The sequence below is a fragment of the Petromyzon marinus genome, chromosome 80 (assembly GCF_048934315.1).
Source record: "Petromyzon marinus isolate PM22_M1 ecotype Great Lakes invasive population chromosome 80, UKy_Petmar_22M1.pri1.0, whole genome shotgun sequence".
Classification (NCBI taxonomy): domain Eukaryota; kingdom Metazoa; phylum Chordata; class Hyperoartia; order Petromyzontiformes; family Petromyzontidae; genus Petromyzon; species Petromyzon marinus.
The window spans coordinates 10,920,199-10,942,693 of NC_133746.1; the positions used below are offsets into that span (position 1 = coordinate 10,920,199).

Genomic DNA, 22,495 nt, shown 5'->3' on the forward strand with positions numbered 1-22,495 from the left:
CAAGGAGGAAGAGAACGCGATTCATTGGGGGGAGAGACGGAGGAGACATTGATGAACAGACAAAGACACAGAGGGGATCACTTGGAGATTGAAGAGACCCTGAGGAGCAGACGAGGACACGGGGGATTAGAGATTGAGGAGACAATGAGGAGCAGATGGAGACACGACACAGTGGGCGAGACATCGACGAGGAGACACGGCAGGAGCAGAAGGGGCGTGCGGAGTCAGAGCGACGTGCGGCACTCACAAAGACTTTGGAGCCGGCCGCGAGCGTCACCCGGTACCCGTAGATGTCGACGATGACCTCACGCGTGTAAGCCACCTCCCAGTTGCCCGGACGGTTCTCGTTCTTCACCTTCACGCTCCAGTCGGCGCCCGAGCACGGCTGCAAAGGCAAACGTCCCCCCGCGTGGCCTTCAGCAGACTGTTGGGGCAAGCGCTGTTGTCGTGTTGTTTGCCGCGAGCGGGAATCGAACCTCGGGTGGTAGACACGGTTCGTCGTGCGGCGCGCCAACCGCCGAGCTACCGCTCCTCAAAACACACGCGAAAAACACTGACAAAGATCCCCCCGTGTAGCCTTAACAGACGCTGTTAGCGAAGTAGCAGCACCTATGAAGGCCGGAATGGTACACGTGGGGGTGGCTGGCCAGCACCACGCCTGATGCGCCTTTGTCTCCCCAGAGGCGTATTTTACTACACACCGCTACGCCACGTCATTTTAAGCTGAGTCAACCTAGGTGAGGCCCAGAACCGATGCACATAATTGTCACTGGTGTTGGCCGTGAGCGGGGATCGAACTTGGGACTGCCGGGATTGTAGCGCAGCGCGCTAACCGCTATGCTGCCGCTCCCATACGTACATACAGGAAGTCCTCATGTAATACGCTAGTCGTAGCGGTAGTAGATGCGTTCCTAAAAAGTTCCGCATGAAGCGAAAACAATTTCCCCATAAGTAATATGACGATAAAGTTTGGCGAGATACGATGTACCACTAAGCACGCCGTGCGGTGAGATGGCGGGACTAATAACTGAGGGCACGCTGCCGCATTACTGTATAATTCCACGCACTGCATCACTACTCATACTGTGTCATTCCGCGTACTGTACTATTCTGCGTTACTGTATCACTCTGTGTTAAAGTAATCGCTCGGCGTTGCTGTATAATTTGACGTCACTGTATTATGATTTCCGCGTACCGCATCACCGTACCGCTCAGTCGCACAGCTCATGAAACTAGTTGGTCGTCCGTCGACCGCTCAGAAACTCCGTTGCAACGGAGCGGCGCGTTCGGCGTTGCAACTGGGCGGTCCTTAACGCGTCATAATGGAGCGCGCGCGTTCCGTGACGTAAGCCTTGCCCGACCGAAGAAGAACCCACGTTGCATAGCGAAGAAGCATGGCGCGGGTGTGGGAACCCGCCGCCACGCGTTAAAAGCGGGGGGGACTTACCGGTGGCCGAGGGGAGTGGTTAGGACGGGAGTTAAGTCCACTGCTCCGCGCGGCTTATACTGACGGCAGGTTTTCGCTGGGCGCGTGGAGGTTACTTTGTTCGGAAGCTTTTGTGAGGTTCACTTGCCCCCCACCGTAAACCCCCCCCCCCCTCACGTTCCCACTGCTCGCTGTCTCTACGTGTGCGGGGCAGCGAGGCGCCAATCTCCTCCCCTTTCCCAAAGGCCCCCCCCCAGGGAGCACCGGGTTGGGACTTCGGGTCGTCCCGCGGATATTTTCCGTCACCCCATCCTTCCCCTCCCTCGTTACGCTTCGTAAGCGTTTTTTTTTTTACCGGGCCTTTTGCAAAGTAGAAAATATGAAGGCGAGGGACTTTACAGTAGACACGTTCATTTCACGCACACGCTTCGGGTGGGGACGCGCTAGCCACCGGGTGTCTCACCTGCGTGAGCACGTACGTGTACGTGCCCTGGAAGTTGAACTTGCGTCCGTCGAACGTCGTGTAGTGGGGGTCGCCCCACGCGGTGCACTCCACTGGCGAGACACGACGCCGAGCTCATGGTCATCGACGGGGATACGGACGGGGACTCCTCTACTTACGAACATTTGACTTACGGACTTTCAGAGATACGAACAGACCCGTCCGTAATGTATCTTGGGGTGACTATGGCTGTAGTTACTCACGCAACTTGGGGTGACTATGGCTGTAGTTACTCACGCAACTTGGGGTGACTATGGCTGCAGATACTCACCTAACTTGGGGTGACTATGGCTGTAGTTACTCACGCAACTTGGGGTGACTATGGCTGTGTAGATACTCACGCGACTTGGGGTGACTATGGCTGCAGATACTCACCTAACTTGGGGTGACTATGGCTGTAGTTACTCATGCAACTCGGGGTGACTATGGCTGTGTAGATACTCACGCGACTTGGGGTGACTATGGCTGCAGATACTCAGCTAACTTGGGGTGACTATGGCTGTAGTTACTCACGTAACTTGGGGTGACTATGGCTGTAGTTACTCACGCAACTTGGGGTGACTATGGCTGTGTAGATACTCACGCAACTTGGGGTGACTATGGCTGCAGATACTCACCTATCTTGGGGTGACTATGGCTGTAGTTACTTACGTAACTTGGGGTGACTATGGCTGTAGTTACTCACGTAACTTGGGGTGACTATGGCTGTGTAGATACTCACGCAACTTGGGGTGACTATGGCTGTGTAGATACTCACGCAACTTGGTGTGACTATGGCTGTAGATACTCACCTAACTTGGGGTGACTATGGCTGTTGGTACTCATGTAATGTGGGGTAACAATGGCTGTAGGTACTCACATAACTTGGGGTGACTATGGCTGTAGTTATTCACGTAACTTGGGGTGATTATGGCTGTAGGTACTCATGCAACTTGCGGTGACTATGGCTGTAGTTACTCACGTAACTTGGGGTGACTATGGCTGTAGTTACTCACATAACCTGGGGTAACTATGGCTGTAGTTACTCACGTAACTTGGGGTGACTATGGCTGTAGTTACTCACATAACCTGGGGTGACTATGGCTGTAGGTACTTACATAACCTGGGGCGACTATGGCCGTGTAGATACTCACGCAACTTGGGGTGACAATAGTTGTAGTTACTCACATAACTTGGGGTGACTATGGCTGTAGTTATTCACGTAACTTGGGGTGACTATGGCTGTAGATACTCACCTAACTTGGGGTGACTATGGCTGTTGGTACTCATGTAATGTGGGGTAACAATGGCTGTAGGTACTCACATAACTTGGGGTGACTATGGCTGTAGTTATTCACGTAACTTGGGGTGATTATGGCTGTAGGTACTCATGCAACTTGCGGTGACTATGGCTGTAGTTACTCACGTAACTTGGGGTGACTATGGCTGTAGTTACTCACATAACCTGGGGTAACTATGGCTGTAGTTACTCACGTAACTTGGGGTGACTATGGCTGTAGTTACTCACATAACCTGGAGTGACTATGGCTGTAGGTACTTACATAACCTGGGGCGACTATGGCCGTGTAGATACTCACGCAACTTGGGGTGACAATAGTTGTAGTTACTCACATAACTTGGGGTGACTATGGCTGTAGTTATTCACGTAACTTGGGGTGACTATGGCTGTAGGTACTCATGCAACTTGGGGTGACTATAGTTGTAGTTACTCACATAACTTGGGGTGACTATGGCTGTAGTTATTCACGTAACTTGGGGTGATTATGGCTGTAGGTACTCATGCAACTTGCGGTGACTATGGCTGTAGTTACTCACGTAACTTGGGGTGACTATGGCTGTAGTTACTCACATAACCTGGGGTAACTATGGCTGTAGTTACTCACGTAACTTGGGGTGACTATGGCTGTAGTTACTCACATAACCTGGGGTGACTATGGCTGTAGGTACTTACATAACCTGGGGCGACTATGGCCGTGTAGATACTCACGCAACTTGGGGTGACTATAGCTGTGTAGTTATTCACGTAACTTGGGGTGACTTTGGCTGTAGTTACTCACGTAACTTGGGGTGACTATGGCTGTAGTTACTCACGTTACTTGGGGTGACTATGGCTGTAGTTACTCACGTAACTTGGGGTGACTATGGTTGTAGTTATTCATGTAACTTGGGGTGACTATGGCTGTAGTTATTCTCGTAACGTGGGGTGACTATGCCTGTAGTTATTCACGCAACTTGGGGTGATTATGGCTGTAGTTACTCACGTAACTTGGGGTGACTTTGGTTGTAGTTATTCACGTAACTTGGGGTGACTATGCCTGTAGTTACTCACGTAATTTGGGGTGACTATGGCTGTATTTATTTCCTTAGCTTGGGGTGACTATGGCTGTAGTCACTGACGTATCTCGTAATTACCATGGCCATCGGTGACCCCGTGTGTATGCTGCGGGCTGACCGCGGCTGCAGTGACTCACAGATACTGGGCTGGCAGCCGTAGTCCCCCTGGGGCCCGGCGCCGCAGTAGTTCAGCGTCAGGTCACAAGGGTTCTTCTGGCACTGGATGTTGCCCGAGGACACGCACGTGCACTGAGCGGAGCAGTCCTTCTTCCAGAAGATTTCCTTCACCTGATGGCCACACGAGGATCGGACGTATGTGTGTGTGTGAGTGGGGTGGAGCGGTGGTGTAGCGATGAGCGCTACGCTGCGCTACGAACCTGGCCAGCCGAGTTGGATTCCCGTTCACGGCCAACACCGTTGGCGATCATCTGAACCGGTCCTGGGCCTCCCCTAGGTTGACTGAGCCTCATATGACTACATGGTGCGGTGTCTAAAACATCACCACTCGGGAGACAAAGGCGGCCGGGCGTGGTGTTGGCCACCCACCACCCCCTGGTGTGCTGTGCCGGCCCTCAAAGGTGCTCGCCAACAGCACTTGCTCCAACATTCTGTTAAGGCTACACGGGGGATCTTTTTTTTGCGTGTTGAACTTCTTTTGCACCGTTCATAGCCAACCATGATAATTGGAGGTGCGGGGGTAGAGCAACAAACTAAACACAACAACAAAAAGAAGTTCTAAATAAATTAGTTTGCAATGTTGTTTAGTGGTGTAGTGTATAATGTAATGTATAGTAGTGTAGTGTATAGTAGTGTAGTGTGAAGTAGTGTAGTGTGTCGTAGTGTATAGTGTAGTATATAGTGTAGCGTATAGCAGCGTGTATGTTTAACTTATTTCGCACCGTATATAGCCAACCGTGCTAATCGGAGGTGCGGTGTTAATCGGAGAATCGTGCATCATTGACATGTTTGACAATGTCACGATTGCCCCTTGCCATCTTCAAGACTATCCATTGATTCGTCCCTGCCTTACCTCTCCCTCTCACATCACTCCACTCCCCTCCACACACACACTCTCCTACCTCCCCCTCTCATCTCAATCTACTTCCTTCCACACACACACACTCTCCTACCTCCCCCTCTCATCTCACTCTACTCCCCTCCACACACACACACTCTCCTACCTCTCTATCATCTCACTCTACCCTCCTCCTCCACACACACGCTGCTTCAGAAACCAAGGCGTTTTGCTCAGTGGGAGGTCGCTCATTCTCCACTGCTGTCCCCCATCACTTGGAATTCCTTCCATCCAGCTTGCCGTGCTGCCGACTCCCTGCCCCGGTTCAAGTCCAAGATCAAGATCTTCCCAATTTTCTCTCTCTCTACAACAACAGGTCTCTTGCTTTCTCGACAGCGTCTTCATGAGTGATGAGACGGCAACCCGAGGCGGCAGGAGCTCGCCGCGCTCACCTTGTAGTACTTGCCGTCGCCGTCCTTGCAGCCGCACAGCGCCGGGGCGACGCACTCGTCCCCGTCCCACACGTGGGCCGGGTCAAGGCACTCGCAGGTCTCGCCGCAAGCGTCGGCGCAGTCCGCCGGGGCGCCGGGGTCGTAGCACGTGGCCGGGCACGCGTTGCCGCAGTCCTTGAAGGCCGCGCTCGCTCCGCAGTCGATCTCTGTTGCGGTCGGTGACGGGGGTTGGTGGGTGCGGGGGGCGAGAGTCAGGGAAAGACGCGCTCACAGAGGGGCAGGTGGAACGGAGTGTGGGCGAGTGCCGCTAGGATGTGCTGTGTGTGCGATGGGTGGATATTTTAGTTGGCGCAGCAGGGGGCACAGGTGGTGCATCGGCCAGTCGTCTCAGTCAGTCGACCCATGGCATCTGCTGGGTCTGCCCCGTGACCTCCTGCCAGCGGGTGTTCGACACTTCACGTGGCCTCAACGTGCACTTAGCCTGGCACAGGCGCCGTGGTGACGTCACCATCACTTAGTGGCGAATAGCGGGTATTGGTGCTATGCGTGTGTTGTCTGTGTGAGAGACACTCTGCCTATAGTAAGGTGGCGCTAAGAGGCCTACGTGGAGTATAAAGACTGTCTGTCTATTCCTGGTTGCTCACACACGTCGTTGGTCTATTGAGCTGCAGTGACCAGCAGCAGGGGTCTTCCGCAGGGAGGCGCCAATCTGCACTTCAATCTGGGCATGGTGGCTGACGACATCACTTCCTGTTAGTACCAAGGCCCGAAAAGGCCTTTAACCCCCACGTAGGCCTCTTAACCCCACCCTACCCTTCAATATTTACTCTTGAATAATGAACCAAGCCAAAAACTATCCTACACTCAATCTTGATTTGAAGCTTTCGTGACTGAAGGAATTCATACTCTTTGGTTGTTTCGGTAAAGTCGGTGGTGGTGTACCGCAATGCATCGTCACATTTCCCCAAATCGCTTGCCACCATCCCCCCCCCACGACCCCCGCCTATCGCCGGGGTAACCCAACCCCAGCACCTACCCAGGGCCAGATTATTTAGGCCTAAGCCAAGTAAGCTGCAGCTTAAGGGCCTCAGAACGTGGCTTGCCGTCGAACAAAGATGTTCACGAAGTGGCAGCCAAATACTCTTAAACGAATGGAATTTTAAATCTGGGGGACCCAGAGAAAAAATCCACACGACCACGTGGAGAGAAACATGCAAAACTTCAAATAAACAGCGGGCGTCAGGGCCAGGATCGAACCAACAACCTCCTGTATACCAGGCAAGCAAGTTAACATCTCCTCGCCACCATGACACCCATAACCCCCCCTCCCCCTCCCCCGCCACTTCCTTCCCGGGGCACCTACCGCACTTGGTGGCGTTCCTCCAGTTTGCCGCGAAGGCGACGCCCTCATCGTTGCAGGCCCTCACGTAGCCCTGCACCGCCTGGCACAGGACGGCAACGTCCAGCTTGGCGAGCACGAGGTCGTAGACGCAGTCGGCGTAGTGCGGCGCCGGGTCCACGGCGCCGAAGCACGGGGCCAGGGGGCTCGCCGGGTCGCTCAGGAGGCCGCAGTTGTCGCCGAAGCCCGCCTTGATGTTGAGGAAGTAGTCCAGGGAGACGTTGGCCGAGACGCCCGTGTCGCTGCTCCCGCTGAAAGGGGCGAAAGGCGCCGTGAGGTGAGGTGCGCGAGGCGGGGCGTGGCGCGTCGGCGGGGAACGCTCCACCGCCGCCGCCGCCGCCGCCGCCGCGTCGGCTTTTCGCCGCTTTTTACTCTCCGCGACGACGGTAACGAGAACAAGCTGGACGGGAGACTCGCGCGCACGTCATTTTTGTTTTTTTGACGCCAAAGTTCGACGGGGGGGCGGGGGGGGGGGGAAACTCTCGCCCCCCGCACCTCTCGCTGACGGCCTTCTCCTGCAGCTCCCAGCTGTTGCCGAACTCGGCGGCGCTCGCCGCCAGCGTGCCGTTGGGGGTCATGAAGTCGTCGCTGGGGTCGTTGTTCCAGAGGCCGCAGAGGCCGCACGTGGCCGCGGCGTAGACGTCCTTGTTGAGGAGGTGGACGCGCACGCGGCTCATCCCTGCACGCGGCAGTGCCGAAGAGAATCGGTGGGGGGGGGGGGGGTTGGGTGGGGGTGGTTTGTGAGCTGCCCCTCGTCTGATCGTGATACACAGATTCACCAATTTTTGCCAAGGATAATACAATGCTAGCGAATTAGGGGCGGGGTTTGGGGTTAAGAGGCCTTATTTGTTGTTCTGGTGCGAACAGGAAGTGATGTCATCAGCGGCCATGCATGTGTGTATGTACGTTGGACTTATTTTGCACCGTACGTAGAAATGAGATTTCAATCTAGATGACTTAAAAGTGCATAGCTCCTATGGCTTCCTAATATCGGAAGGAAGAGCGTTCCGGACACCCGCAGAAGCGCATCCACGACCAGGTTGAGGAGCAAATTGGTGCCCGCTGATAGAGCCCCCCCCTGCTGCTGGTGACTGCAGCTCAAGAGACCGACCACGTGTGTGACAAACGACAGACTAAACAGGCTTCATACCCCACGTAGGCCCCTTAGCCCCACCCTACGATAGGCAGTGCCTCTCACAGGGTAATGCACACACACACACACGCATTTTTGAACTCCACTTAGCCCTGCAAGCCAAAGTAAAGAATTAAATGTCACGTTTTCAACAACAACAATAACAACAACAAAAAAAACGCCTATCCAGAGACGTGACTGTGATGCAGGGCATGTCGAGTCGCTCAGAGGCTCTTCGGCAAGCGCCGCTGCGTAAAGGGCCGGGGCCAGAAAAAAAACGAACCTCGCTGAATCCCTCACCGTTGTACTCGACTTTCAAGAAGGCGCCGGTGTTGAGCTCGAAGTACTCGCCGGACTTGGTGATGCGGAAAAGCTCAGCGGGGTGGTAGTACGGCACGTTCACGGCCACGCCGTCAAGCTGTGGAAGCGAAGGGTGGGGAGGGGGGGGGTAAGCACACACACACCGCGACCGCGTGAACATCGCCGCTGTGGAGACAAAGGCGGTCGGGCGTGGCCCTGGCCACCCGCCTCCATGCGTGTGCCGCAGTGCCGGCCTTAGTATGTGCTGCTACTCGCTAACGGCACTTGTCCCAACAGCCCGGTCAGGCTACATGGGGGGACCTTTCGTCTTTGTCCCTGTGCACGCACGCGCAGGTGACATGGGTTGACTGAGATAACTGGCTGAGGCACGACCTATGGCTTCCTACTGTGCAACTCACTCACTCACTCACCCACTGACACACAAACCCAGGTGCGATGGATTAATGAATTTGCCAGGCTGGATGACAGGAGGTCACGGGACAGACCCAGCAGGTGCCATGGGTTGATTGAGGTGATGACTGACAGATACACTACCTGTGCCCCTTACTGTGCCAACTCGCTACGTTTTATCTGCCCGGCGCTCCGCTCATTGTTGTGAGCGTCGCTGCCCGGCCCTCCGTCGTTGCTGGAGGGCGACTGCCTCCAACTTGCCCGGTCGAAGCATCCTCTCGCGAGCCTCCTCTCTCAAACACTCGCTCCCACGCGCACGCACGCACGCACACACACGCACGCGACGTGCTTACCCGGACTTTGTTGTCGCGGATGAAGGAGACGGTGTGGTTGTAGATCTCGGTGTGCACCTCGCGCGTCCACGACACGTCGGCGCGCCGCCGGTGCTCGTTCTTCACCAGGACGCGCCACGGCACCGGCAGGTTGGAGATGCAGTTGGAGGCGAGGACGACGGTGCGCGTGCCCATGAAGTTGAAGTGGTTGCCGTCGAAGGAGCGGTAGTGGGGGTCGCCCACGCCGTGGCACCAGGCTGCGGGCGGGCGATGGGCGGGGTGCGGTTACGGGCGGGGTTTCCGAGTTTTAGAAATCGCTCCGGCCGGTGGGGGTGGCGGCGTCGCGTGGTTAATCTGTTCGCACGGCGATGCCGGGCTCGCGCTGAGTTGCAATTTAAAACGGGGAGAAGTCACGCGATCTTTTTCCTCATGCCTACGAAGGCACCTCGACACATTAGTGGATGGCGCCTTGCAAACGGCCGTAAATTATGATCACTGCCATACACAAGACACGAACGCGTCGCTCAATGAGGAACAGACGACCACCGTCTCCTCCTCCTCATCCTCCACCTCCTCATCCTCATCCCCCTCCTCCTCCTCCTCCTCCTCTTCCTCCTCAACCCCCTCAACCCTCCTCCTCATCCTCCTCCTCCTCCAATTCCGTGCCGCTCACCGTAATAGACCTTCTTCAGCCGGAAGCGCCAGTCCTTCTTGACGCGCGCGTTCGTGTTGGTGGCGGCCACGCCGCCGACGACGCCCCTCATGGCGCCCTCGTCCACCGTGATGTAGTGCTCCACGCCGCCGTTGAAGACCGACGCCGGGCTCGTGAACTGCGCCTGGGTGTTGCCCGCGATCAGCGTGGCGCTCGTCCCGTCCACCTTGAAGACCTCGCGGTCGCCCCGCGCCTCGAAGAAGCGGAAGAAGGCGCCGCTCGCCGACGGAAGGGCGACCTGCGTGGACGCGGTGGGCGGCGGGGGATCGGCGGTGGGCGGCCGGGGATCGGCGGGGGGGTCAACGTGGGCGGGGGGGGGGAAGGAGGTCATAGGTCAGGCCCAGTTCAGTGTGGGGTGGGAGAGGTGAGAAGGCTCTTGTTGGATTGGAGGTCGCGGGACAGACCCGGGAGATAACCCCTCTTAGCCGACGGCCATTGGTTCCATGAGACCGGTCGTTAAGTGAGTTGGCCATTAAGCGAGTATAGGGAAATGCACGTCAAAGGCTCAATTCGTTCCGGGAGCATCTGAAGTTACCCCTTTTTCACCCCCCCCCAAAAAATGTTTACTTTATAATAAAAAAATGCAGGTGTTTTTTTGGGTAAAATTGCGTAAATATATAAATGTTGCGTCGTTAAACCCGCCACCACCCGACACAGCCAATTAGCAAAGTTTGTCACGTAAGCAGAACGTGGCCAGTTCGTTACGAGTACAGCACACCGGTGTGTTGGAGAGCCAAGCCGCAACATTTACACTCTGAGTACGACGTTTCGCCAGTAATTACAACTAGCATCGTCAGGCGAAAGCCAGATTTGTGGAGAAGTCCTGTTTTGTAAATATACTAACAAAATTATGAACACATAATATTAAAAGAAGGAAGGTTAATCAATGCATTCATTAATATTTACTGTAGCTACAACAGCCCGTCATTAACAGGGGAATGGTGAGCACATTGGGCTCTATGGAGGCACTACACTACACTATACACTACTATACACTACACTATACACTACTATACACTACACTATACACTACTATACACCACTACTAGATACGACACTACTATACACTACTATACACTACACAATTATATACACTACACATTGGGCTCTATGGAGACACTACACTACTATACACTATACTAATATACACTACACTATATACTACACTATACACTACACTATATACTACACTATATACTACACTATACACTACACTATATACTACACTATACACTGCACTATATACTACACAATACACTACACTATATACTACACTATACACTACACTATATACTACACTATACACTACACTATAAACTACACTATACACTACTATACACTACACTATACACTACACTAATATACACTACACTATACACTACACTATACAATACTATACACCACTATACACCACACTACACTATACACTACGCTATACTACACTATACACTACACTACACGATACACTACACTATACACTACACTATACACTACTATACACGACACTACTATACACAACACTACTATACACTACACTATACACTACTATACACTACACTATACACTACACTCTACACTACACTATACACTACAATCTACACTACACTATACACTACTATACACTACACTATACACTACACTCTACACTATACACTACACTGTACACTACACTCTACACTACACTATACACTACACTACACATTGGGCCCTTAGTACTCCTTGAGGCCACGTGAAGTGTCGAACGCCCGCTGGCAGGAGGTCACGGGGCAGACCCAGCAGGTGCCACGGGTCGACTGGCTGAGATGACTGGCTGATGCACCACCTGTGCCCGCTACTGTGCCAACCTGCTGTGCTTTAGCCACCCGGCGCTCCGCCCATTGCTGCTGGAGGGCCGACTGCATCTAACCGAGACGGCAGCGACCTTCGCGAGCCTCTTCACGTGCACTCATGCCGCGCGCCCTATCACCTCTTTGTTGAAGGTGACGGTCCACTGGATCGCAACGTCGTTGGCGGAGGTGTTGTCGAAGCTGAATGAGATGGGCACGGAACCGGCTGTGAGAGGTTTGGGGGTGGGTGGGTGGGTTAGGGGGGTGGGAGAGAATCCACAAAGACGGGTTGTTACCCACAGCAAATGTGGTTTTGTTATGGGGTTAGAGCGCTTAAATACGAACGTGGTGTCGTTCAAATCCGCCCACCGTCGCCCAGCGCAGCCAATCGGCTGAGGGTGTTCGCGTCACGTGAACAAAACGTGGTGCCAATTCTTTGACTAGTTACAGCACAATGTCGGTTGTCGTGTGTTGGAGAGTGAAACCCACTGCAGCGTTTACAATTATAGTGTAGTTTATAGTGTAGTGTATAGTGTGGTATACTAGTTACAGCACTACACTGGTTGTGTGTTGGAGAGTGAAACCCACTGCAGCGTCTACAATTATAGTGTAGTGTATAGTGTAGTATACTAGTTACCGCACTACGCTGATTGTGTGTTGGAGAGTGAAACCCATTGCAGCGTTTACAATTATAGTGTAGTTTATAGTGTAGTGTATAGTGTGGTATACTAGTTACAGCACTACACTGGTTGTGTGTTGGAGAGTGAATCCCACTACAACGTTTACAATTATAGTGTAGTTTATAGTGTAGTGTATAGTGTGGTATACTAGTTACAGCACTACACTGGTTGTGTGTTGGAGAGTGAATCCCACTACAACGTTTACAATTATAGTGTAGTTTATAGTGTAGTGTATAGTGTGGTATACTAGTTACAGCACTACACTGGTTGTGTGTTGGAGAGTGAATCCCACTACAGCGTTTACAATTATGGTGTAGTGTATAGTGTAGTGTATAGTGTGGTATACTAGTTACAGCACTACACTGGTTGTGTGTTGGAGAGTGAATCCCACTACAGCGTTTACAATTATAGTTGAGTTTATAGTGTAGTGTATAGTGGGGTGTATAGTGTAGTATACTAGTTATGGTAGTGGAGCCTTGGTGGTGGAGCTATGTTGGTGGAGCTAGGGGTGATGGGTGAGTTGGTGGGTGGGTGAGGTGGGTGGGTTAGGGGTGGTGGGTGAGGTGCTGGGTCATGTGGTGGGTGGGGTGGTGGTTGGGTTAGGGGTGATGGGTGAGGTGGTGGGTGGGTGGGGATATGGGTGAGTTGGTGAGTGGGGTGGGGTTGGTCAGTTGGTGGGTGGGGTGGTGGGTGGGTAAGGTGGTGGGTGAGTTGGTGAGAGGTGTGGTGGGTGAGTTTGTGGGTGAGTGGGGTGGTGGGTGGGTAAGGTGGTGGGTGAGTTGGTGAGAGGGGTGATGGGTGAGTTTGTGGGTGAGTGGGGTGGTGGGTGGGTAAGGTGGTGGGTGAGTTGGTGAGAGGGGTGGTGGGTGAGTTTGTGGGTGAGTGGGGTGGTGGGTGGGTAAGGTGGTGGGTGAGTTGGTGAGTGGGGTGATGGGTGAGTTTGTGGGTGAGTGGGGTGGTGGGTGGGTAAGGTGGTGGGTGAGTTGGTGAGAGGGGTGGTGGGTGAGTTTGTGGGTGAGTGGGGTGGTGGGTGGGTAAGGTGGTGGGTGAGGTGGATGGGGTGATGCGTGAGTTTGTGGGTGAGTGGGGTGGTGGGTGGGTAAGGTGGTGGGTGAGGTGGGTGAGTGGGGTTGTGGGTGAGTTTGTGGGTGAGTGGGGTGGTGGGTGGGTAAGGTGGTGGGTGAGTTGGTGAGTGGGGTGATGGGTGAGTTTGTGGGTGAGTGGGGTGGTGGGTGGGTAAGGTGGTGGGTGAGTTTGTGGGTGAGTGGGGTGGTGGGTGGGTAAGGTGGTGGGTGAGTTGGTGAGAGGGGTGATGGGTGAGTTTGTGGGTGAGTGGGTGGTGGGTGGGTAAGGTGGTGGGTGAGTTGGTGAGTGAGGTGGATTAGGGGTGGTGGAGGTGGCTCAGCCCTTCGAGCACTTGCCCACTCGCTGCGTTTGTTACCTTGAACGACGATGGTCACGCATCGGAGCTCCGTCTCTTGTCTGGTTTCAAAAGACAGAGAGAGAGAGAATCATTCAGACGGTCTGGGCAGGAAACAAACCCCACCTACGAGCGATGTCAAGGCTTAGTAGCAGCGCGCTCCTAGAAGCCTACCCATGGGGAAGGTTGGGACGGAGGCAGGGAGAGTGGGACAGATGGAGATTAGTCCACACTCGTTGCTGTGCCACCCACGGTTTTAGACAGAGGTGCAACGTAGGAACAGAAAGATAAAGATCCCCCATATAGCCTTAACAGACTGTAGGGGCAAGTGCTGTTAGCAAACACCTATGAAGGCCAGTAACGGTACACAAGGGGGTGGGTGGCCAGCGCCACGCCCGACCGCCTTTGTCTCCCCAGTGGCAATGTTGACACACCGCACCAGGTACTCATTTGAGGCTGAGTCGACCTAGGGGAGGCCCAGGACCGGTTCAGATAATCGTCACTAGTGGTGTTGGCCGTGAGCGGGAATCGAACCCGGGTCGCCAGGTTCATAGCGCAGCGCGCTAACCGCTACACTATCGCTCCCCACACACACACACAGACACACTTCGCACATACACAGACACACACACAGACACACACACACAGACACACACACAGACACACACACAGACACACGCACACAGACACACACACACAGACACACACACAGACCCACACACACAGACACACACACAGTCACACACACAGACACACAGTCACACACACACAGACACACACTTCGCACAGACACACACACAGTCACACACACACACAGACACACACACAGACACACACACAAGCACACAGACACACGCACACACAGTCACACACACACAGACACACACACACAGTCACACACACACAGGCACACACACACAGTCACACACACACAGACACACACACACAGACACACACACACAGACACACACACACAGACACACACAGACACACACACACAGTCACACACACACACACACAGACACACACAGACACACACACACAGACACACACACACAAACACACACACAGTCACACACACAGACACACACACACACAGACACACACACACAGACACACACACAGACACACACACAGTCACACACACAGTCACACACACACAGACACACACACAGACACACACACACAGACACACACACAGACACACACACACAGACACACACACAGACACACACACAGACACACGCACACACAGTCACACACACACACAGACACACACACACACAGACACACAGTCACACACACACAGACACTCACACAGACACACAGACACACTCACGTGGTACTCTCGGAAGCGTAGAAGCAAACCCTCTGGTTGCCGATGTCTCTGCTGGCCGGCGTCCACGACACTTTTGTGTGGAAGAGTTTGGGGTCAAGCGCGTCCACCACCACGGGCGCCTTGGCGACTCCCACGGGAGCGAAGGTGCCCAGCCGTGTGATCGTCACTCTGAGGGCGGTGGGTGGGGGGGGGCAGAGGGGGAGAGGAGGGGGAGGGGAAGAAGTGAGGGGGGGGGGTAGGGAGGGAGGGGGGCAGAGGAGGAGAGGAGGGGGAGGGGTAGAAGTGGGGGGGGGGGGGTAGGGAGGGAGGTGGGGGGCAGAGGGGGAGGGGTAGAAGTGGGGGGGGGGGCAGTAGGGAGGGGGGGGGCAGAGGGGGAGAGGAGGGGGAGGGTAGAAGTGAGGGGGGGGGTAGAAGGGAGGTGGGGGGCAGAGGGGGAGGGACAGAAGTGGGGCGGGGGGCAGTAGGGAGGGGGGGCAGAGGGGGAGAGGAGGGGGAGGGTAGAAGTGGGGGGGGGGGTAGAAGGGAGGTGGGGGGCAGAGGAGGAGGGGCAGAAGTGGGGGGCAGAGGGGGAGAGGAGGGGCAGAAGTGGGGGGTGGGGCCAGTAGGGAGGGGGGAGGGCAGAGGGGGAGAGGTGGGGGAGAGGCAGAAGTCGGGGGGGGAGGTCAGAGGGGGGGGGGGGCAGAGGGGGAGAGGAGGAGCAGACGTGTGGGGGGCAGTGGGGGGGGCAGTGGGGGGTGGCAGAGGGGGGGGGTCCACATGGGGTGAGGAGGGGGAGGGGCAGAGGGGGTGGGGGAAGACGGGCGGGGGGGGGGCACATAGGGAGAGAGGGGGGCACGCGTGGCGTTACAGAGGCGTGTTTGTGAATGTTTAATTACTTGCTTGTTTAATTATTGCATTGCCGCGGTGGCGAGATGCTACAATGGTCATCAACACAACCAACTGCAGCAGCAGCATAGCCACCACCACCACGTGTAGCAGCATAGCCACCACCACCACGTGTAGCAGCAGCATAGCCACCACCACCACGTGTAGCAGCAGCATAGCCACCACCACGTGCAGCAGCAGCATAGCCACCACCACCACGTGTAGCAGCAGCATAGCCACCACCACCACGTGTAGCAGCAGCATAGCCACCACCACCACCACGTGTATCAGCACCATAGCCATCACCACCACGTGTAGCAGCAGCATAGCCACCACCACCACGTGTAGCAGCAGCATAGCCACCACCACCACCACGTGTAGCAGCAGCATAGCCACCACCACCACGTGTAGCAGCATAGCCACCACCACCACCACGTGTAGCAGCAGCATAGCCACCACCACCACCACCACCACGTGTAGCAGCATAGCCACCACCACCACGTGTAGCAGCATAGCCACCACCACCACGTGTATCAGCACCATAGCCACCACCACCACGTGCAGCAGCAGCATAGCCACCACCACGTGTAGCAGCATAGCCACCACCACCACGTGTAGCAGCATAGCCACCACCACCACCACGTGTAGCAGCATAGCCACCACCACCACGTGTAGCAGCATAGCCACCACCACCACGTGTATCAGCACCATAGCCACCACCACCACGTGCAGCAGCAGCATAGCCACCACCACGTGTAGCAGCATAGCCACCACCACCACGTGTAGCAGCATAGCCACCACCACCACGTGTATCAGCACCATAGCCACCACCACCACGTGCAGCAGCAGCATAGCCACCACCACCACCACCACGTGCAGCAGCAAAGCCACCACCATCACGTGCAGCAGCACCATAGCCACCACCACCACCACGTGTAGCAGCAGCATAGCCACCACCACCACGTGTAGCAGCACCATAGCCACCACCACCACCACGTGTAGCAGCACCATAGCCACCACCACCACGTGTAGCAGCAGCATAGCCACCACCACCACGTGTAGCAGCATAGCCACCACCACCACCACGTGTAGCAGCATAGCCACCACCACCACGTGTAGCAGCACCATAGCCACCACCACCACGTGTAGCAGCATAGCCACCACCACCACGTGTGGCAGCATAGCCACCACCACCACGTGTAGCACCATAGCCACCACCACCACGTGTAGCAGCATAGCCACCACCACCACGTGTAGCACCATAGCCACCACCACCACGTGCAGCAGCAAAGCCACCACCATCACGTGCAGCAGCACCATAGCCACCACCACCACCACCACGTGTAGCAGCACCATAGCCACCACCACCACGTGTAGCAGCATAGCCACCACCACCACGTGTATCAGCATAGCCACCACCACCACCACGTGCAGCAGCACCATAGCCACCACCACCACCACCACCACGTGTAGCAGCACCATAGCCACCACCACCACGTGTAGCAGCATAGCCACCACCACCACGTGTATCAGCACCATAGCCACCACCACCACCACGTGTAGCAGCATAGCCACCACCACCACGTGTAGCACCATAGCCACCACCACCACGTGCAGCAGCAAAGCCACCACCATCACGTGCAGCAGCACCATAGCCACCACCACCACCACCACGTGTAGCAGCACCATAGCCACCACCACCACCACGTGTAGCAGCATAGCCACCACCACCACGTGTATCAGCATAGCCACCACCACCACCACGTGCAGCAGCACCATAGCCACCACCACCACCACCACCACGTGTAGCAGCACCATAGCCACCACCACCACGTGTAGCAGCATAGCCACCACCACCACGTGTATCAGCACCATAGCCACCACCACCACCACGTGCAGCAGCACCATAGCCACCACCACCACCACCGCCACCCGCAGCAGCACCATAGCCACCACCACCACCACGTGTACCACCACCACCACCACTACGTGTAGCACCACCACCACCACAGCCACCACCACCACCACCACCGCCACCCGCAGCAGCACGTGCCGCGGACTCACGAGCTGGCGGAGTTGGCGGCCACCTCGACGTCGATGTTCATCTCGAAGGGCACCCCCTGGCTGGCGGTGAAGGAGGCGCCGCTGGCCGGGGTGGCCCCCACGAAGATCGGCATCGTGCAGGACAGCGCCGGCTCGACTGCGGCGCGCGTGACGGGACAGCGACAGGCGGCGGCGTCACGGTCAGCGGCGGCGGCGTCGTCATTGTTGTCGTCATTGTTGTTGTCATCGTTGTTGTCGTCATTGTCATTGTCGTCATCGTCGTCATTGTTGTTGTCGTCGTCAATGTTGTCGTCATTGTTGTCGTCAATGTTGTCATTGTCATCGTCGTCATCGTTGTTGTCGTCGTCAATGTCGTCGTCAATGTCGTCGTCAATGTTGTCGTCATTGTTGTCGTCATCGTCGTCATTGTCATCGTCGTCATCGTCGTCATTGTTGTTGTCGTCGTCAATGTTGTCGTCATTGTTGTCGTCATCGTCGTCATTGTTGTTGTCGTCGTCAATGTTGTCATTGTCATCGTCGTTATCGTCGTCATTGTTGTTGTCGTCGTCAATGTTGTCGTCAATGTTGTCGTCATTGTTGTCATTGTCATCGTCGTCATCGTTGTTGTCGTCGTCAATGTCGTCGTCAATGTCGTCGTCAATGTTGTCGTCATTGTTGTCGTCATCGTCGTCATTGTCATCGTCGTCATCGTCGTCATTGTTGTTGTCGTCGTCAATGTTGTCGTCATTGTTGTCGTCATCGTCGTCATTGTTGTTGTCGTCGTCAATGTTGTCATTGTCATCGTCGTTATCGTCGTCATTGTTGTTGTCGTCGTCAATGTTGTCGTCATCGTCGTCATTGTTGTTGTCGTCGTCAATGTTGTCGTCAATGTCGTCGTCAATGTTGTCATCATTGTTGTCGTCATTGTTGTCGTCATTGTTGTCATTGTCATCATCGTCATTGTCGTCATTGTTGTTGTCGTCGTCAATGTTGTCGTCATTGTTGTCGTCATCGTCGTCATTGTTGTTGTCGTCATCGTCGTCATTGTTGTCGTCGTCGTCAATGTTGTCGTCAATGTCGTCGTCAATGTTGTTGTCGTCGTCAATGTTGTCGTCATTGTTGTCGTCATTGTTGTCATTGTCATTGTCGTCATCGTCGTCATTGTTGTTGTCGTCGTCAATGTTGTCGTCAATGTTGTCGTCATCGTCGTCATTGTTGTTGTCGTCGTCGTCAATGTTGTCGTCAATGTCGTCGTCAATGTTGTCGTCATTGTTGTCATTGTTGTTGTCGTCGTCAATGTTGTCGTCATTGTTGTCGTCGTCGTCAATGTTGTCATTGTCATCGTCGTCATCGTCGTCATTGTTGTTGTCGTCGTCAATGTTGTCGTCATCGTCGTCATTGTTGTTGTTGTCGTCAATGTTGTCGTCAATGTCGTCGTCAATGTTGTCATCATTGTTGTCGTCATTGTTGTCGTCATTGTTGTCATTGTCATCGTCGTCATCGTCGTCATTGTTGTTGTCGTCGTCAATGTTGTCGTCATTGTTGTCGTCATCGTCGTCATTGTTGTTGTCGTCGTCGTCAATGTTGTCGTCAATGTCGTCGTCAATGTTGTCGTCATTGTTGTCATTGTCATCGTCGTCATCGTCGTCATTGTTGTTGTCGTCGTCAATGTTGTCGTCATTGTTGTCGTCATCGTCGTCATTGTTGTTGTCGTCGTCGTCAATGTTGTCGTCAATGTCGTCGTCAATGTTGTCGTCATTGTTGTCATTGTTGTTGTCATCGTCAATGTTGTCGTCATTGTTGTCGTCGTCGTCAATGTTGTCATTGTCATCGTCGTCATCGTCGTCATTGTTGTTGTCGTCGTCAATGTTGTCGTCATCGTCGTCATTGTTGTTGTCGTCGTCAATGTTGTCGTCAATGTTGTCGTCAATGTCGTCATTGTTGTCGTCAATGTTGTCGTCATTGTTGTCGTCGTCATCGTCGTCATCGTCGTCATTGTTGTCGTCGTCGTCAATGTTGTCGTCGTCGTCGTCGTTGTTGTTGTCGTCGTCAATGTCGTCGTCATCGTCGTCATCATTGTTGTCGTCGTCATTGTTGTCGTCGTCGTCATCGTTGTTGTCGTCGTCGTCATTGTTGTCGTCATCGTCGTCGTCATCGTTGTCATCGTTGCTGTTGTCATCGTCGTCATTATTGTCGTCGTCGTCGTCATTGTTGTCGTCGTCGTCATCGTTGTTGTCGTCGTCATTGTTGTCGTCGTCATCGTTGTTGTCGTCGTCGTCATTGTTGTCATCATCGTCGTCATTGTTGTTGTCGTCGTCAATGTTGTCGTCAATGTCGTCGTCAATGTTGTCGTCATTGTTGTCGTCATCATCGTCGTTGTCAGCGTCGTCGTCGTCGTCATTGTTGTCGTCTTCGTCAATGTTGTCGTCATTGTTGTCGTCATCGTCGTCATTGTTGTAGTCGTCGTCAATGTTGTCGCATTGTTGTCGTCGTCGTCGTCATTGTCATCGTCGTCGTCGTCGTCATTGTCGTCGTCATCGGTGTCGTCATCGTCGTCGTCGTCATTGTCATCGCTGCCGTTGTCATCGTCGTCATTGTCATCGTCGTCATTGTTGTCGTCATCGTCGTCATCGTTGTTGTCGTCGTCAATGTTGTCGTCATTGTTGTCGTCATCGTCGTCATTGTCATCGTCGTCATCGTCATTGTTGTCGTCATCGGTGTCGTCATTGTCGTCGTCATTGTTGTGGTCATCGTCATCGTCGTCATTGCTGCCGTTGTCATCGTCGTCATTGTCATCGTCTAGTCGTCATTGTTGTCGTCATTGTTGTCGTCATCGTGGTCATCATCGTTGTCATCGCTGCTGTTGTCATCGTCATCATTGTCATCGTCGTTGTCGTCATCGTTGTCGTCATCATCGTCGTCATCGTTGTCGTCATCGTCGTCGTCATCGTTGTCATCGTTGCTGTTGTCATCGTCGTCATTGTCATCGTCGTCGTCATCGTTGTCGTCGTCGTCATCGTTGTCGTCATCGTCATCGTTGTCGTAATCGTCGTCGTCATCGTTGTCATCGCTGCCATTGTCATCGTCGTCATTGTCATCGTCGTCGTCGTCATCGTCGTCATTGTCATCGTCGTCGTCATCGTTGTCGTCATTGTCGTCGTCATCGTTGTCATCGCTGCTGTTGTCATCGTCATCATTGTCATCGTCGTCGTCATCGTTGTCGTCATCGTCGTCATCGTCGTCATTGCCCCCTGCCCGCTGCTCCCATTCCCCTCCCACCGCGTGCATAGACTCCGCCCATCGTGCCCGTAGACCCCGCCCACTGCTTCTCACGCCCCGCCCACTGCTCTCACGCCCCCGCCCACTGCATTCACAGCAACCCCCCGCACATTTATTTCTGCGATGCGGTGGTGCCCTTGAGTACACGGAGACCACGAGGTGGGCGACTCACACTGAAGCAGGACCTGCAGTGGGCGACTCACACTGAAGCAGGACCTGCAGTGGGCGACTCACACTGAAGCAGGACCTGCAGTGGGCGACTCACACTGAAGCAGGACCTGCAGTGGGCGACTCACACTGAAGCAGGACCTGCAGTGGGCGACTCACACTGAAGCAGGACCTGCAGTGGGCGACTCACACTGAAGCAGGACCTGCAGCGGGATGCCAGACAGAGCGTCGCCCGGAGCGAGGCTCAGCGAGCCCACGGTCAGCGACGAGTTGACGGAGTCCTCGATCATCAGGGCCAGGGCCCAGAGGCCGTCGGCGTCCGCGGGCGCCGTGAAGGTGATGACGCAGGCGGCCTGTGCGGAGGGTGGGTGGTGGGGGAGGGGGGGGGTGTGGCGAGGGGGGGAGGGTGGGGGGTAGTGACGTGTCAAAGGCAAAGTGATGTCGTATGCTGAGTGAGCGGGTGGGTGAGTTGCTGAGTAAATGGGTGGGTGAGTTAGTGGGTGAGTGGCTGAGTAAATGAGTGGGTGAGTTAGTGGGTGAGTGGCTGAGTTAATGGGTGGGTGAGTTAGTGGGCGAGTGGCTGAGTAAATGGGTGGGCGAGTTAGTGGGCGAGTGGCTGAGTAAATGGGTGGGTGAGTTAGTGAGCGGTTGGCTGAGTAAATGGATGGGTGAGTTAGTGGGTGAGTGGCTGAGTAAATGGGTGGGTGAGTAACTGGGTCAGTAACTGAGTAAATGAGTGGGTGAGTTAGTGGGTGAGTGGCTGAGTAATTGAGTGGGTGAGTTAGTGGGTGAGTGGCTGAGTAAATGGGTGGATGAGTTAGTGGGTGAGTGGCTGAGTAAATGGGTGGGTGAGTTAGTGGG

General features: G+C 54.6%; 1 protein-coding gene across 1 annotated transcript in view; it reads right to left on the reverse strand.

Annotated features, from left to right (window-relative positions):
* LOC116958659 (IgGFc-binding protein-like) overlaps positions 1-22,495 on the reverse strand; it is a 70,745-nt gene that overhangs the window by 25,441 nt on the left and 22,809 nt on the right. The window contains exons 5-18 of the mRNA XM_076057298.1: positions 21,825-21,987; positions 18,209-18,344; positions 15,281-15,448; positions 13,963-14,003; positions 11,982-12,067; positions 9,977-10,253; positions 9,325-9,560; positions 8,561-8,678; positions 7,624-7,807; positions 7,093-7,379; positions 5,730-5,935; positions 4,400-4,550; positions 1,890-1,981; positions 248-385 (exon numbers count right to left, since the gene is read on the reverse strand). Coding sequence (XP_075913413.1) covers positions 248-385; positions 1,890-1,981; positions 4,400-4,550; positions 5,730-5,935; positions 7,093-7,379; positions 7,624-7,807; positions 8,561-8,678; positions 9,325-9,560; positions 9,977-10,253; positions 11,982-12,067; positions 13,963-14,003; positions 15,281-15,448; positions 18,209-18,344; positions 21,825-21,987 — 2,283 coding nt within the window. The remainder of the gene's footprint in view (positions 1-247; positions 386-1,889; positions 1,982-4,399; positions 4,551-5,729; positions 5,936-7,092; positions 7,380-7,623; positions 7,808-8,560; positions 8,679-9,324; positions 9,561-9,976; positions 10,254-11,981; positions 12,068-13,962; positions 14,004-15,280; positions 15,449-18,208; positions 18,345-21,824; positions 21,988-22,495) is intronic.